This window comes from Sinohyriopsis cumingii, chromosome 8 (assembly GCF_028554795.1).
Source record: "Sinohyriopsis cumingii isolate HCF-2022 chromosome 8, ASM2855479v2, whole genome shotgun sequence".
In the NCBI taxonomy this organism is placed as follows: domain Eukaryota; kingdom Metazoa; phylum Mollusca; class Bivalvia; order Unionida; family Unionidae; genus Sinohyriopsis; species Sinohyriopsis cumingii.
Window position 1 is genome coordinate 18,170,765 of NC_142968.1, and position 16,303 is coordinate 18,187,067.

Sequence of the window (16,303 nt, forward strand, 5' to 3'; positions counted from 1 at the left end):
TTGTTAGTGATGAACACGGCGAACGTTTTCAGCAAGATATCGCAACAATGGAACAAAGATACCAGGGAAAATGGTCCACTGCAATGCTGGCTGACTACTGCTGGACACTCCTCAGAGATGCTCCCGAACAGCTGTACAAGAGACAGGCGAAGAAATCTAAGATGTAGTCAATGACTTGATTTTTTATAGGTAGGCTATTACAGTTGACCTTTTACTATTGGTATGCATTTCGTTATGTAAACATTAATTTCTTGCAGATTACAAAAAAACTAGAGCCAATTTTGCAATTTGACTGTCATATTCGTGTTCAGCACATAAAAATTGATAAGAATTGACTAATTTTATTTCAGTAACATGACTTTTGTAAAAATTTGTTGTCCAGTGTTATGTGTTGTTACTGTTCTTCCCTTTTCATGTAATTACTCGACCTATGTCAGATATGAGTTTTCTGCATCTGGCATCTAGTAACAGTAACCTCGTACCATAGTTAGAAGAGGTTGTCCTACATCATCCAGTTTTAATGTCATCTTTATAATATAAAAAAAAACAATATATTCATTATATTTCCATTGTTGTGCCATTTTTAAGTAGTAGATAAAACATTTGATATGTGGTCCCAATAGCATGCAGGCATTATGCCTACTCTAACATATATATAATGGTATAGAACATTTGATAGCTATCCGGTGCTCTAGTGAATATCGATTGATGTGAAATAATACACATAATAGTCCTAATGCGATTGTGAATACCAATTTTATTGAAATGTATTCCCTAGCCTCACTGATCTTGTGAATAATTTATTCTTTTTTCTATTTTTGTCATATACATATGCGATTTTTGTTTGTGTTTTACGCTAAGCGCCTGAAATTTTAGATTTTATTTTAATCCAATCTCATCCTCATAAAAAGTGGACTGATGTGAAAATAGTCTCCGGTGAAAGCATTGGCAAAAATGAGAGACTTGATACTCAAATATCCCACTGGTCCGGAATTGACAGATCTATACTACTCAAAGTACGTATCCCGGAACGCTGTATTATCTCGGTACTTAATGTTGTTATTGGTACGTATTGAAACCGTTTTTCAAACTGCTGCATGGCTTTAATTTGTAAAGATTCTATGACATTCCCTCTATCGATTCCTATAAAAAAAAGTCTCAGTCAATCGAAGTGCTTAAATGTAAATAAACATGTTATGGTGGCTGACCCAAATTAATATGCCGTGGGGTAACATCTCTATCTTATCGCGGTATTTGCCTAAAAGGTGTGGTAGCACGAACGTATTATAATAAACATAAATTGCAACTTATCGATAAGAAAGCATGTCAACGCTTGCACTGGCTGAACATTTCCACAAAAACGAAAGAACCCAATGATTAAATCGAATAAGCAAAAGTAATTGAAGCTGAAACCCATAAATAACAAAGTTACAAATTAAAAACAAATAATTCTTAACTTTATATGAGTTTTAAATGCAATCTGGCCACATACAGATAAATGTATAAAATAATATGCTATTAATATTATTGAAATATTACCGATTTAATGAAACTTTAACTGTCATTGTTTTACTATTTATGTACGACAAATATGATCACTATCTGGATATGACATATTATCATCAGCAGACGATATACTGGGTATATTTCGAAATCAAAGCCAATGCTGCTGTGGTAAGTTCGACAGGAGTTTTGTATATGATGATCAACGGAATTGCACGCACTTTACAAACAATGATGTTCATTGTTTTTCAATGTAGACTTGCCACAAATGTTGTGCTATGACAGATACGCGTCTTTACTGTCTGTAGTTTTACGTACGGAAACAACCGCTAGAAGGCGCGTGTTCAAATGTTAAGCGGGAAATCCTGTTTGCCGCAATAATTTTGAGCCTGCTATAATACAACGTTGGAGTACCTGTATAAGACACGCTTTCGAGGTGCACAGTTTGTCAAAGATAACGAACTACAAGGAGCAAAGTTAGCATTACAAGGACTTTTGTGAAAGTGATAATTATTTATGATTGTTGCAACAATTATAATACAAATTTTAGCAACCTATATTCATTAATATACTGGGATTAAAAAAAAATGCTAATTCGTTATCAGCGGAGAAAATGAACAATTAATGCATAAGTAATACAAAATCTACCTCTATGACCTATTTATCGTGTAAGTAGCAGTTTAATTTTGCAAATACAAAATATGCCCGGGAAGCTGCATCGCCTGATTGTACAAAATGAGAATGGAAAATGCATGCGACAATTCGTAAGTAAGTGTGTATGTGTGTGTGTGTGTGTGTGTGTGTAAATCTCATCAATTTGAACTGCATGCTCTTAAAGAACGGTATCACTGAACACCATCCTCTAAATTCCCAAACTTTTATTCCATTTAAAATATGAAATTGTTTTAAAGGAAACATGTACCTGGGTCACCACAGCGACACAAGTCGCAATAGTATCGTACGTGTGATGCGCATGACCGCCAGCAGTGCTGGCAACATTTTCTGCAGACCCCAACACAGCAGCAGATGAGAGTCATTAGGAAGCAAAACAAAAAGATGCACTTCAGCGCCACCTTCTGCCAATTCTTGACGATCTTGTCCAATAGATTCTCCTTCTTCGGAATCTGAGAAAGACAGATAGATGGTGCAGTATATGTTGCTATTACAATGTAAGATAAAACATGCTAAGGCCTGTGAAAGGATGATTGTAAATGTTACCTTCACATTCCAGTATGCTCAGCATGAGACGGATTTTACTTATGAAAAGGTAGAACTCCGTCAACTCGGACTGTTAAATTAAACATCATTGATAACCCTAGCATATAGAAAAACCATTCTTTGCTTTTAGCATGACCTCACGGACTGTTTGACCGAGTCTTGAAGGTTGTTTTATTAAATAGCTCTACCTATCTATTTCCAAAGTAGAGCGTGATGCATATAAATCACATGCGGAGAAATATACAATTTGACGTCACTAAAAACAGATATGCTCAAGGGATTACCTATTTTATTAGTAAAATATTAAATGTATAGATAGTGTGAGTATCCATCTCCATATCCATTTGCATTTCCCCATATAACATATTTTTGATAGCTACTTATACCATCAAAAGAATTTACATTTTTTCTTATAAATTGCTAATGACCTTTAACCCCGAGACTTAAGCCTAATTTGGCAATTTAAGTCAGGTGGTTCATTTTATATATGATACTTTTACAACTGTTTGTTTGACTTCAACTGGTTTCGAGAATAATGATTTTACCTCAAAGGAAGTTCTTCTCCCAACCCCATGTTAAAATTAATACAAAATGCACTTTTCACAGTATCTCGACTATCGCAATATGCCATTGTCATTTAATATGTCTCCCTTTCACATTAAAATCGTAACATTTGCTTTTGTCATGCAAACTCAAGTTAATGGTTGACTTCGCTGAGTTTTTCTTTTTCCTTAAGTAACAGATGTAGGTATTAGTCTCAAAACATAAAGTACATGTACGTGTAAGTCAAACAGGAATGTTTATATCTGTCTAGTAGACTAAATACAAATCCTAGAAATGGCTCACATATGTCTGTATATGTATAGTCAAATGTATACAATTATTATTATTTTCCCGCATAGATCTATATATATCTAGTCAACTGTATACAATTTCTAGAATTTGCTTAGATATGTCTACCATGTCTGGTTAACTGTATACAGTTCCTAGAATTGGCTATATATACACGTCTTAGAATTTGCTCAGACATGTCTGTATTCAAAGGAGTATAAGCTGCTACATCTTAACTGTTACAAGTAACAAGGACAAATATTGCTTCAAAACGTGTCCAGACTGGATTACAAATGAATGGATTCAATTATAAGTATGATTATTACACATATATGCTCAATCTAGGTGTAACATTTTAAGTACCAACGTTCGGGGAAAACACATTCCTAAAATTATACGCGCAACTATTAACTAACGCACTGTATTTTAGAATATTTACAGATGTAATGCAATATTATACGACCGTATTCACTGAATGTAAGGAATAAAGATTCTTTACTTTCAGTTCTGTTAATAGCGTTATCAATGACCTTTAGGATTCCAATTTCACTTGACAAAATGTTTGCCCTACAAACCGTTGATTTTGAACCGAACACTCTGTCGGGAGAAATATAATACCCATTCTTTTGGCTAATTGAAAACATATAGGAAAAACAGAAATTTGGTTATTTATGATGTCGGGAATTTTATTTGTTCTCAGCATGACTAGTGTTTCTGGGGTCCCAACTTAATATTTAATGTCCATTAGAATGTTCTGCGAGCTATTTTTACAAATACTTATAGAAACCAATGTCAAAAAATCAGCAGTTCTAAATAAGAAAGATGTTTTGGGTGTATGTTCCACGTAAAACGCAAACACACACACACACACACACACACACACATGCAAATTACATCATAATCCAATCCACTCTGATCCCAGTCGTACGTATCTTCGTACTCGTACCGACGTCTGCGGGTCTTAGACTGGTTCTTCTCCATTGACACATATGAAGAATTGTGTTCTCCTGAGATGCTGAAAATTAATCTTCGCCATATAGTTGTACTTGAAACTGCCTTGTCGTCTTCGGGCAAAGATGATCCACTGTTTTTACCTAAATATTCTGGGACAGAAATACTGCTGCTGCTAGCCGGATGTGTCACAAGCTGTGCTTGAGAGGTATAACCCTTTTGGTCCAAAGCTTCAAATAGAAAATAAAGACGTATCAGGTTGAATTAACACAGTCCACCAAAAGACAAAGCATTTATGATCCTGTCTATTCCCTGAATGATGTCCAATAAACATTATGGAGCAAGATAAAGCACTTTTATTCCCAAGAGTGGCTCGAAAATTTCAAAACTACGCCTTGAACCTAACAAACTCAGATATGCATTTAGCGAACTCCTGGCATTTTCTATTTGTTTCTGCTGAATACAAGAGTGAAATAGAAAAGTTCTGAATATTGTTTATTAGTAAACCGTACGCATGTCCATCCCCCACCCCATAGTACTACCCCGTGCACCTAAATCTACATTAGAAAACTACACTTCCTTCTGAATGACAGGCTACATATAATCAGCCATTCAGAAAATCTTTAATAACACAATTCACCTTTGAATTGTTCCCCAGAAAGTCTTTCACGACGCTGAATTTATAGGTTGGTACACAGTATGCAGCAGATGGATACCTCGGGTACAGGTGCGAGGAAAGGTGATTCAGCAGTGTTCCACAACTTTTGCCAACTCGAGTTTGGTTTTGATCGGCGTCATCAAATGAGGGGGCCCATCTTGCACAAACCTACTGGTCTTCAAACTGAATCTTCAATACATTCAAAATAGGCAGACCAATTAATGCCCGTGACATCGGGCACTGTATCAAGCATCGTCATTAAATGTCTCCCTTCACGGCAGCCACTTTGCTCTGTCCAGCCGCATACAAAGGTAGTCCATAACTAGGGTCATCTACCATGGATTCACGACCATCTTTCAAACATTTAAATTATCTCAAAAGTATGAGATATGACAGAAACGCATCCGTAAACTTTATCCATATTGGCTTTGATAACAGCCCGTAGCGCAAGAGCGTCTGGATTCACAATATACCCTTTGCATAGTAGCGGGATTGTTCTGTCTCCGACATGTTTAAGTCACTGTCGTATTATTTGTCGCAAGGATATATCTCTATGTGTCAGGCGTGCTGCACGTGCGGCTGAGATCATTTTATAAAACATTATTTCCTCTAGGGATCGGAACACTGGATCAAAGAAATAGAAAAGTTCTAAAAAAATATTCAGAGCTTTTCAAATACCCATCGCATATATAAAACTTTTCTTTGCTTCGCTGTTGTGCGCGTCAATTTTTCCCACAGTACAATTGTTCTCATAGTTGACTTTCAGTTTTTCGTCATTTACCAATACATACAGGAAAATAGGAAAGATAAATCGGACATTGGTAATATTGCATTTCAAGGAGTAGAATCTAATAATTTGGATGAATGTGTCAATCTATGGAAACTATATTTTTCTGAATTAAGTGGTACAACAGATGAGGAACATAATCATTGTGTCAAAATAAAGAATATGTACGAAGAAAGCAAACTAGAGACTGAAAACATAAAATGTAACAATATTACAGAGGAAGAAGTGTTGCAGCATATCAAGTCTCTAAAAACAAAACAATCACCAGGCATTGATTGCGCATCGAAAGAGCACTTAAAGTATGGTGGAAAATATTTAATCAGACATTTAACTGCCCTTTTTAATTATATGATCCAGTATGAGTATTTACCTAATGTATATAGATGTGGGATGATTATACCGATATACAAACAAAATGGTAAAGATAAATAGGATCCGGTGAATTATCGTGGTGTAACATTGACATCTTGTCTGGGAAAATTGTTTGAAAAAATATTGATGACCAGAATTCAAAAGTATTTAGACAAAATAAGCTTTCCACATCCTTATCAATTTGGATTTCGTAAGGAGGCTGGAGCTATCTCCGCTGCATTTACTCTTCAAGAATGATGTACTTTAATAATAACTCTAATGTATATGCTGTTTTCTGGATAATGAAAAGGCATTCGATAGACTATGGCATTGTGGACTACTAAAAAAACTAAAAATATTAGGAATTAATGCAAAAATATGGAGAATAATCGCCCATTCCTACACACAGTCAAGTGCCTGTGTAGCGTGTAGAGGATGTATATCGAACACATTTCCATTACGGAGAGGCGTTGGTCAAGGGCGTGTAATGTCGGCTTTTTTATTTCTCGTGTACATAAATGACCTATTGAATGAACTAGTAATGACTAATTGCCGGATAACAGTGAATCAGATGAACATACCTGGTATGCTTTTGGCAGACGACACTACTATACTAAGATCTACGCTGAATGGATTACAAATACTCGTGAATACAGCTTATCAGTATGCACAGAAGTGGAAATTGAAATATAACTCTAACGAGAGTAATTGGATGATACTTAGTAAAAAGAATGAAGTGTATTCATCAAATGGAATTACTCTGGGATCACAGAATATTCCTAGAGCAAAAAAAAAGTGAAATATGCAGGAGTTACCTTTTCACAACCAATTAAAACTAATGATCGTATAGTATATTCCTACGATAAAGCTAAAAGTGTAACAAACTCACTATACTCAATTGGATTTAATGCAAATGGGATGAATCATATAGTCTCTGGGAAAGAGTTATATTGCCGTCTGCTTTGTATGGCTCAGAACTCTGGTTTAATATATCATATCAGGGCATTGAATCAATGGAGAAAATACAATGATATTTCGCCCAGAGAGTACAAGGTTTCCCTCAAAGATCGCCTATTGGATCTACGACATCATGCATGGGGATAATATCAATGGAAGCTCGCATAGATAAGCAAAATCTCGTATTCCTTGGTCGCATGTGTAGAACATCTGCAAACTTAACTGCTAAAAATGTTTTCCTCTGGGCTGTTGGAAATTTGATTTTTGACCCCCAACATAGCTACAACTCTTTTATATATGATATAAATACTGTACTCAAAAAGTATGATTTTATCTCAACGACTTTATTTTCACTGGAAAATTTCCAGACAAAATAACATGGAAAAAACTTAATTGGGACAAGAATACAGATATTTGAGGAGATAAAAAATGAAATGAGTATCAGAAATCCATCAGAGGGATTCGGTAGATTTTTAAAAATTAATCCAGGACTAAAAATGCATCATCTATGGAAAATAGCTTACACTGACTCAAGCAGAAAAATGGAATATGGGACATTAATTCGTATTGGAGGAATGCAAGCAAGACCTGGACTGTGTCCCCTATGTGGCAAAATGAGTCATGACCGTATTTTGCACATTTCAATGAATTGTGCCTTAACCTTAGACGACAGAAACCACTTGATGGAAAGTCTATTTTCGTATATGCTTCTAGTGATTTACCGTGATTTCTGTGATCAGATGGATGATGTTATTCTGATTATACTACTTGGTGGTTTAAATGACATATCAGAACGTTTAGAACTTGAGGCATGGATAAATAAGATCAGACTATCTACTAAGTATTTCATTAAGATAAAGGATTTTATATATTCGATTCAATAAATAACTCACACATAATATAAGGAAAGAAATACTTGTACTGGATTGCAAAGCGATTAGAAAACTAACTATTTTTGTTCTGAGGATGAGTCATGGCCGTATTTTGCATATATATATATATATATATATATATATATATATATATATATATATATATATATATATATATATATGTATGTATGTAGCTTAGTCATGATGTTAATTTATTAATTCGTTTGCCATTGGAAATAATTCAGAGGACTTCATAAGTAACGAATCCACTATTTTTGTGATTCTATGTATTTCATTGCGTTTCTATACTTTGTCTTAAAATCTTCAGAAAATGGAGGAATAAAAGAATAGCATCTCTCTCTCTCTCTCTCTCTCTCTCTCTCTCTCTCTCTATATATATATATATATATATATATATATATATATATATATATATTGTTTCGACTCTATGATCATAAACTGAGTAACAGAGAGAAGCAACAATGATCACAAACTAAGTAACAGATAGAAGTAAAACAAAAATATTGTGTAAAACTAAACAATGAATTTAATTATTACAGAATCATAAATGAAAACATGACAGGTAAATTTGCGTCATAATCATAATGAGAATCCTGAATAATTCTGATAAAATTTTATGAAAGTTTTAAATGAATAAAAAGCTCTGTATACATTTCAAAACTGGTGCGCCATTAATAATGAAGTTGTCAAGATGGCGGCGTCAAGAACTCCCTCGAACAATTCATAACAGTTCCAGAACAATATTTTTGTCCACATAATGAGCACTTTCTATTTCCACTAAACAGTCAAAGCAAACGTTTTTGATCTCTTTCTAAGTACATCATACACACGTCTACAGACTTACAACAGAAACACCAGAAATGAGAATGACCCGAAATCGGAATGTATCGGATTCTTCAGTTCTCTTCTTATATACCTCTACAATTACGAGTCTTAATTTGACCGCTCCGGTGGCCTAGTGCTTAGATCTTCCGCCTCGGATGCCGAAGGTAGAGGGTTCGAACCCCGGCCAAGTCATACTAAAGACATATAAAATTGCTACTAACAAATGCCTCTCTTGGCACTCAGCATTACAAGGCCAGTGCTGTCAGCCTGGTGTCAAGATATTGTGACTAGGTGGGACATCGTGCTACATCTATTCGGCATGATGCCCGTTGCTATAAAACTGTCACACTGCAGACATCGTTGCGATATGACTGAACAATTGTTAAAACTACGTGCAAAATCTGTATCACAAACACACACACAAACACACTACTATTATTTCACAATATACCCCATGTAACAGACCACAATATTCAGTTTGGGTAGAACTTGCCTCTTCACTGTAGCTAGCCCAACCAATGGAAAGTTAGGAAATTCATCTAGAAACCCCATCAGCCAACGAGAAATTCATCCAAAAAAGCCATTACATTCATTATTAATAATTATCAACACAAACGTAGACATCTATTTATAGATCATATGTAACAGTATGCTCTCAAGAGACTCAGATCAAGTAGGCATAATTTCACTAAAGATGTTCTGTACACTTGACAGCCATGAATAAAAATTATAAAACTGAAATAAAATCATGTACCTGGGGTTACAAAACTATAGAGATGCATATATATCCATAGTAGTATATGGGGCCACTTTAGCGTCAAGAGGAATTCTATGCTAAAATGGGGGAAGGTTGCACCCTGGCGACAAGGGGAATTTAACAGGGGGTATTTTAACATGGAATGAATGGGGAATTGAACATAGCAACAAGGGACTGGGACACTTTAGCGTCAAGGAGACTTTAATGTTAAAAATGGGTATATCAAAACTGGCGACAATGGGACTTTAACATGGGGAATTTAACGGGTCACTTTAGCCACAATGGGAATTTAACGTTAATAAATGGGCATATCGAAATTGGTGACAATGGAAATTAGACAAGGGAATTTAATGGGTCACTTTAGCCTCAATGGGACTTTTGTGTTAAATTTGGGTATATCAAAATCGAGGACAATGAGACTTTAACATGGGAATACAAGGCCACTTTAGTGACAATTCGACCTTAACGTTAAATTAGGGGGTTTGCACTTTAGAGACGATGGGAATTTAACATGGGAATGGCCCCTGGGGTCAATGGGAATTGAACATTGAACATTGGTGACATCATGGGTTTATAGGGTCAAAACTATTTTGAGGGTGAAATACATGTATAAGCATAACGGATGCTAGGGACAAACATAGGCATACAGAAACAAACAAATACACATCCAAACAAAGAAAACGGAAACACACAGAAAAGAGGACGCGTAAATACCTGGGCTCTCTGGACTGTGTTATGGTCTATGTACTGTCCATTTAATACGTAAACAGTTGGACATTAAACATTACATATTTACAAGTTATTTAGTTCTTGGTTCTAGTAAACTACTTTTGAAATTTAAAGTTCATGCCTTCAAAAAAAATCTTCATATTCAACGTATTTATATTTCATAACTGATCGTCATTTTCTTTCATACTACATTAAATGTTAATCTTTAAAAAAGCTAAAACAAGAAACAAAAGCTCAAATAGGACAAAGTTCGTGTTTTCTCTATATCCGTCACGCACGTTGTTTAAAATCTGGTCCGCGACCACTTGTGTCCCAGCGTAAATGTTTCCCATCAGGTACTACCTTTCATTCGTAAATATGATGTTATGTCCATCGTGGTGTGTAAATTTATCGGTAAGCAGATCAAGAGCAGTCATTGTCTTCTTCCCATGGAGGTACAACGTATTCTATATGAATTTCTCACTTTTCCAACGGTGATGTCAATTTTTTTCTCTCGTCGTCTTCAATAGCCCCCAAAAGTTTGGAAGAAGTTAATTATGCAGGTGTACTAAACCCTAGACACACAGGAGAGTTCAAACTGTCGTGATATAGATAGGCTCAAACGACCTCGATCTTTGACTTGGCACTTACGTTTGAGTTCCTATACCAATGAGTCAAATAAGTCCGTAATGAAACCTGCTGCTTCTTCGGGTGGAATGTCAGACGCGAAATCTTTAAATTTCACTGTGTAGGTATAAGCTGTCGTCCTAAATTTTCTCGAAATCGCTGCCTGAGTCATTTGGATGATAAAAGACTCCTTCTTTGACGCGCTTTGCTGAGACGGTATGATGGTGGTGAAGTAGGCCAATGACGTTTGTTCCTTCTCTTTTTCTCATCTGCGTAGAGTGATTCATCTTTCTCGGCACTTGTCCTCGCAATGAAGTGTCATTCATGGAAGTCGTCCCCTTTTTTATATTGGGTGATATCATCGTGTCCATAAGGTAAAGTCTTGTAGTCTGGAAGTTGCACTGGTTGCCCATAGTTTTCTATGACGTTAACAAATAAACAACTAAGATGTGGTACTGCATTGGTGATATGATCGTGAGGCACAGCATAGCACTCGAGTTTCTCATTGGACTTGAGTCTCTCACTCGATTCCTGCTGTGTCTAAGTCGTCCTTCTTCTTCTTGGCTATCGACTTGGAACCATTGTTGTATACGAATGTGATCGTACAGTAAAGTGACATCGTACACGATTTCATACACTTTTTCCAAAGGTCGACTGACGATTTGGTGTGTGGCTAAAGGTACAATCTTTCCAGACTGCAAGGCTTCTTTCAATACCCAAAAGTTCACCACTTGGCTGGTGCGATAATTGAGTCAATCTTTTTACTTTACATTCAGTGTTCACATCTTTTTGGTCCCGGTATTCGTAGCCATAAATTTTGGGACCGCCACTAGCAAAACTTAGAATCTTGTCGTTGGGGTACTCGTAAGTACAGGCTCCTTTAAACGGTCTCCTTCGATGTCACAGTGTCGGTGACCCAGGAGATCGATGTAGATGCAACTGTCCGTGTCAAAATACAGCATACGATTTCCTAATTGGTGTAACGCTTCGTACAATTTTAAGCGAGCATGGACTGTCACGTAAGCCGCAATGATGACATTTCCAAATTCGTCGGATTCTACCAAATCCTGTTCTTCTTCGTAATTGACTAGGATCAAGTCCTCACGAAGGACTTCCACTTGTTTCATGTATTTGGTTTTGTCGTGAATCATCTGCAAGTAGAGGGAAGGCTCTATCAAACACTCCGTCTTGGGAAATATGCAACCGTTAAACTCGTACACGATCTTGTATTTGTCTAAGTCGCAGCCAATTTACCAAATGCGTTCTGATGGTCTTTTCGCTCCTCCGTTTCGGACGTGTTGAATCAATTTTTCTTCCTTGTTGCACAATAATGTAGCCAGCGTAGGGCTTTGTTCGAGTTTTGACGTTTGACAAAGTTCGTCGTCTTAGGGCAGATGACAGCCAGTGTGTTTTCGGGCATGATTCGTTGGCGGTACACTAAGGAACACGCTTTGGCAATGGTGCAGGATTCTTTCAAAGTATCGATCCGTCCGTGCTCCTTGAATAAATCTTGAGATTTTCCACAGCAACGCCGTAAACTGTCGACGTCGAAACGACAATACTTTAGCATATCATCCTGAAAGTCGAAGGGGTCCAAGGCGTGAGTGTGGTACCAAGCGTAGAAAGCGTCTCGGAGCGCATGTTGTCGGGTTCGTAGTAGTGACCATCAGGCAAATTAGGTAGAAAGGCATGTTGATTGGCTTCGGTATTGAAAAAGTGAGCAAATAGCCTTTGGCCATTTCTGCCATTCCAAATGTTTAAGGCATTTGGCTCAAACGCATAGCCTAGTATCTCATTAGATCTATAAATCGTAATTCTTCCACTTGCATGTAGATAATATTTTGGCTCCGTTCAAAGTCAATTTAGGACGTTCGGTACTTTGTTCCGTATAGTATCTGAGAAGTAATTGTCCAAAGTATCCCGATAAATTGTGAGCCATCACTATGGAATTGCGATGGCAATCTCCGTAACGTTCGATGTCCTCTTGACTCAACGTCTCGTCAATGGGGTCTAAGATCCATTGGGCGAAATAAGCTAGCGTGTTCAGTCCACGAAACATTTTCACGTCCGCCAGGAATCTTGCTGCAGTGAGGGCAAGGACTAAAGATAGACTTTTGGATGCACTTCTCGCAGAAATTAGGAATGTAAATATCAGTTTCTTGCATGCATTCGAAATTAAAAAATATAAAATTGTCTTTCTTCTGGTCATCTTTCTCCAACTTGTTTGGAATTGTATTTCAAATAAAGCATTCGTGATCCAAGTCCACGATTTGGCAACAAATGTGACATTGCTTCTTTCCTGGACATACATGAAACTTGGCGCTATTGGTACGTATGCCTTGTCCACAAGTAGAGCACAATCTCAAGAGTTGATAAGCACTTTTCCGCTGGGAACCTTGCGTCTTCAAATGATTTTGTTAATTAGGGCTGAAAAAAAGTGCGCTGACAAGCTGGACAATGCACTCGTTGTTGCCCTTCGCCAAGACAGGGTTTAGAGGCCACACATCCTGGACATTTTGATCCGAAATGCTTGTGTTGGTCTCTATTCTTATAGCCATAGTTACATTTCTCACAATAATATCTGTATCCCAGGAATCTGGTTATACTGGTGATGCATCGAAATGTTCGTCGTGATGATAGACGTGAATGTACTTTCTTTGTTTGAAACATTTGCAGCGCAACAACAGAGGCCCACGCACTTCTTGAGGGTGCACTTTCAAGGTGTAGTTTAGTGCCAAGACGTATTGCAATTAATGCATTTCATCAATGCCTCATGGCGTGTCATTGGATAGGTCACCTTCAGGACGTTTGCTTTTCTTCGTTGTTTGGCTCGGTCCGAATGCTTATCCAGGCTCTTTTTGATTCTGCTGTGTCGTTCTTGTCGGTATACGTTAGCCCTACCACGATGACTCTGGCTAAATGCATCATGTCTTGATGGTTGTTAATGTGGACGAGACTCTTTTTGGTGCAACGAAGGTCGTCCACCAAGAAGACCTTTGTGCGTCCGCTCCATTTGGGAATAGACACGTGGGTCCTGTGCAGTGTCGGTTTTTCATCGGTGAAGTTAAATTTGTCGATGGATTGTTGTATGTTTTGAATTGTATCGATGAAGGTATCAATTATGATGACCTGCTCACCTCGTTCCAAACGGGGGACTTCAGATTGTCGTGATAAATGGAGATTGTCAAGCGATCGTCTTTTTTGGCTTCACATTGTCGTTTCAGTGTGGTAAACAAAGAATCCTATAATCGGTGATAAAAATTTCTGCCTTCTAAAGCGGTACGTCGGATTTGAAATGTTTAAACTTCACCGTGTACGTGTAAGCCGTGGTTCTGAATTTTCTAGAGAAGCGCTTTTCCGTCTCTCGAATGTCATAATACTTTTCGTATGATAGTGGTGACCTTTAGTTTGACGTACGCTCTCTCAGTCTAGTCACAGGTCTACGATTTGACCCAACACTTCTTTTCGTGTGTCAGGACATAGGTCATGTCGCTGCCTCTTACGTTCTTCTTCTTGTCTCTCACTGAGATCGTTGCCTATTTCACGTATGTCCCATCTGCTACCCTCACCGTAACACTAAAAATCAGATTTTACAACGTACGCTTGAAGACTTGTACCAGGCCAATTGTCAACAGCGTCTGAATTTAGAACAGCAAGGAAACCAAGTGGTGGAAATGTGGGAACATGAGTACAATCACCGTTTGGAAACCGATCCCGAGTTTAAACGTATCATGGAACGTTACAAGCTGGTGGACCCTCTGAATCCGCGAGATAGTTTGTACGGGAATACGAGTACGATCACCGTTTGAAAAGCGATCCCGAGTTTAAACTATCGTGGAAAGTTACAAGGTGGTGATCCTTCTGAATCCGCGAGATAGTTTGTACGGAGGACTGACAAATGCCACGTGTATTGTACCAATCCGACGAGGAGAAAGAAGAAGAAATCAAATACTTGGACATGTGTTCGCTGTATCCTTACGTGTGCAAATATTGTCACTTTTCCGCAGGGCACCCGCAAATGCTGGCCGAACATATCGACCTGGGAAGCATTCGACAATACGAACAATTTATTAAATGTAAAGGCTTGCCTCCCACGGACTTGTACCATCCCGTCTTACCTCACCATTGCCAAGGAAAACTGATGTTTCCCTCGTGCTGTACTTGTGCCAAAACGTCCAACCAAGACCAGACTTGTCAGCACACCCAGGAAGTACGTACCTTGAAAGGAACGTGGGTCAGCGTGCAGTTGTTTAAAGCTCTGGACCTGGAATACCAATTATTAGAAGTGTACAGAATTTACCACTTTCCCAAGACAGAAAAATACTACAAGGGTGACGAGAAAAATTATGGCATTTTCACAGTCAACGTATATGCCATTTTGAAACTGAAACAAGAAAACGGCGGCTATCCTTCCTGGCGCCACACTCCCGAAAACCAAAAGAAATTCAAAGAGAAATACTTGGAGCAGGAAGGCATCACTTTAGACCACGTTCAGAAAAACAAAGCAAGGCGACCGTTTGCCAAAAAAAAATTAAATTGTGTGGGGGGAAAAACGGCATAACGACCTTGTTTACTCACGACGGAGTATTTGACAGAACCTTTCCGCTACTTCCAGATGATTCACGACAGTTATTATGTACTTTTGAGAGAGTGACGTATGTAAGGTGAAGTTTTTTGTATTTGAAACATGCACATTGGAGAGAATGATGGCATACCTCTATGCTACATTAATGTAATTTGGCTGACATTTCTTTGGATATTGTACTTATGGAAATTGTACATGATCTAAGCACACTGGTAACTAAAATGACTGCTCCCTTATGTTAAAAATAATCAGCATGAATTAGTCCAAAGTGCACTATTTTTAGCACCTATTAAAATAGGGAAAATGAATTTTGCCCAGCTAGACTATACCGGCTTTTTAAAGTGCAATGATTGAATTACTACATATATAAAGTTTAAAATGGTATCGGCTCTTATTTTACAATTTACCTCTGAAGTCCATGAAGTAAAAATGACCAAGCTGGGCTAGCAGTTTTTGAAAGACACACATCTGGAGTACGGCAAAGCTGTATACTCTATAACACATATTACACCAATCAATCATACACGAAACAAAAGGGAATTAAAGGTTCTTTGATTAACATCAAGGTCAAAGTCATATTAACTTTGTTGTCAGATCGCTGATAACACTGGTCAACAGTGAAATCATTACTGACTTGAAAAGGCCCTAATCT

General features: G+C 37.5%; 1 protein-coding gene across 1 annotated transcript in view; it reads right to left on the reverse strand.

Annotated features, from left to right (window-relative positions):
* LOC149793061 (uncharacterized) overlaps positions 1 to 16,303 on the reverse strand; it is a 48,144-nt gene that overhangs the window by 15,772 nt on the left and 16,069 nt on the right. Inside the window, exons 2-3 of the mRNA XM_089966284.1 lie at positions 4,447 to 4,733; positions 2,426 to 2,627 (exon numbers count right to left, since the gene is read on the reverse strand). Of these exons, the coding sequence (XP_089822410.1) occupies positions 2,426 to 2,627; positions 4,447 to 4,733 (489 nt within the window). The remainder of the gene's footprint in view (positions 1 to 2,425; positions 2,628 to 4,446; positions 4,734 to 16,303) is intronic.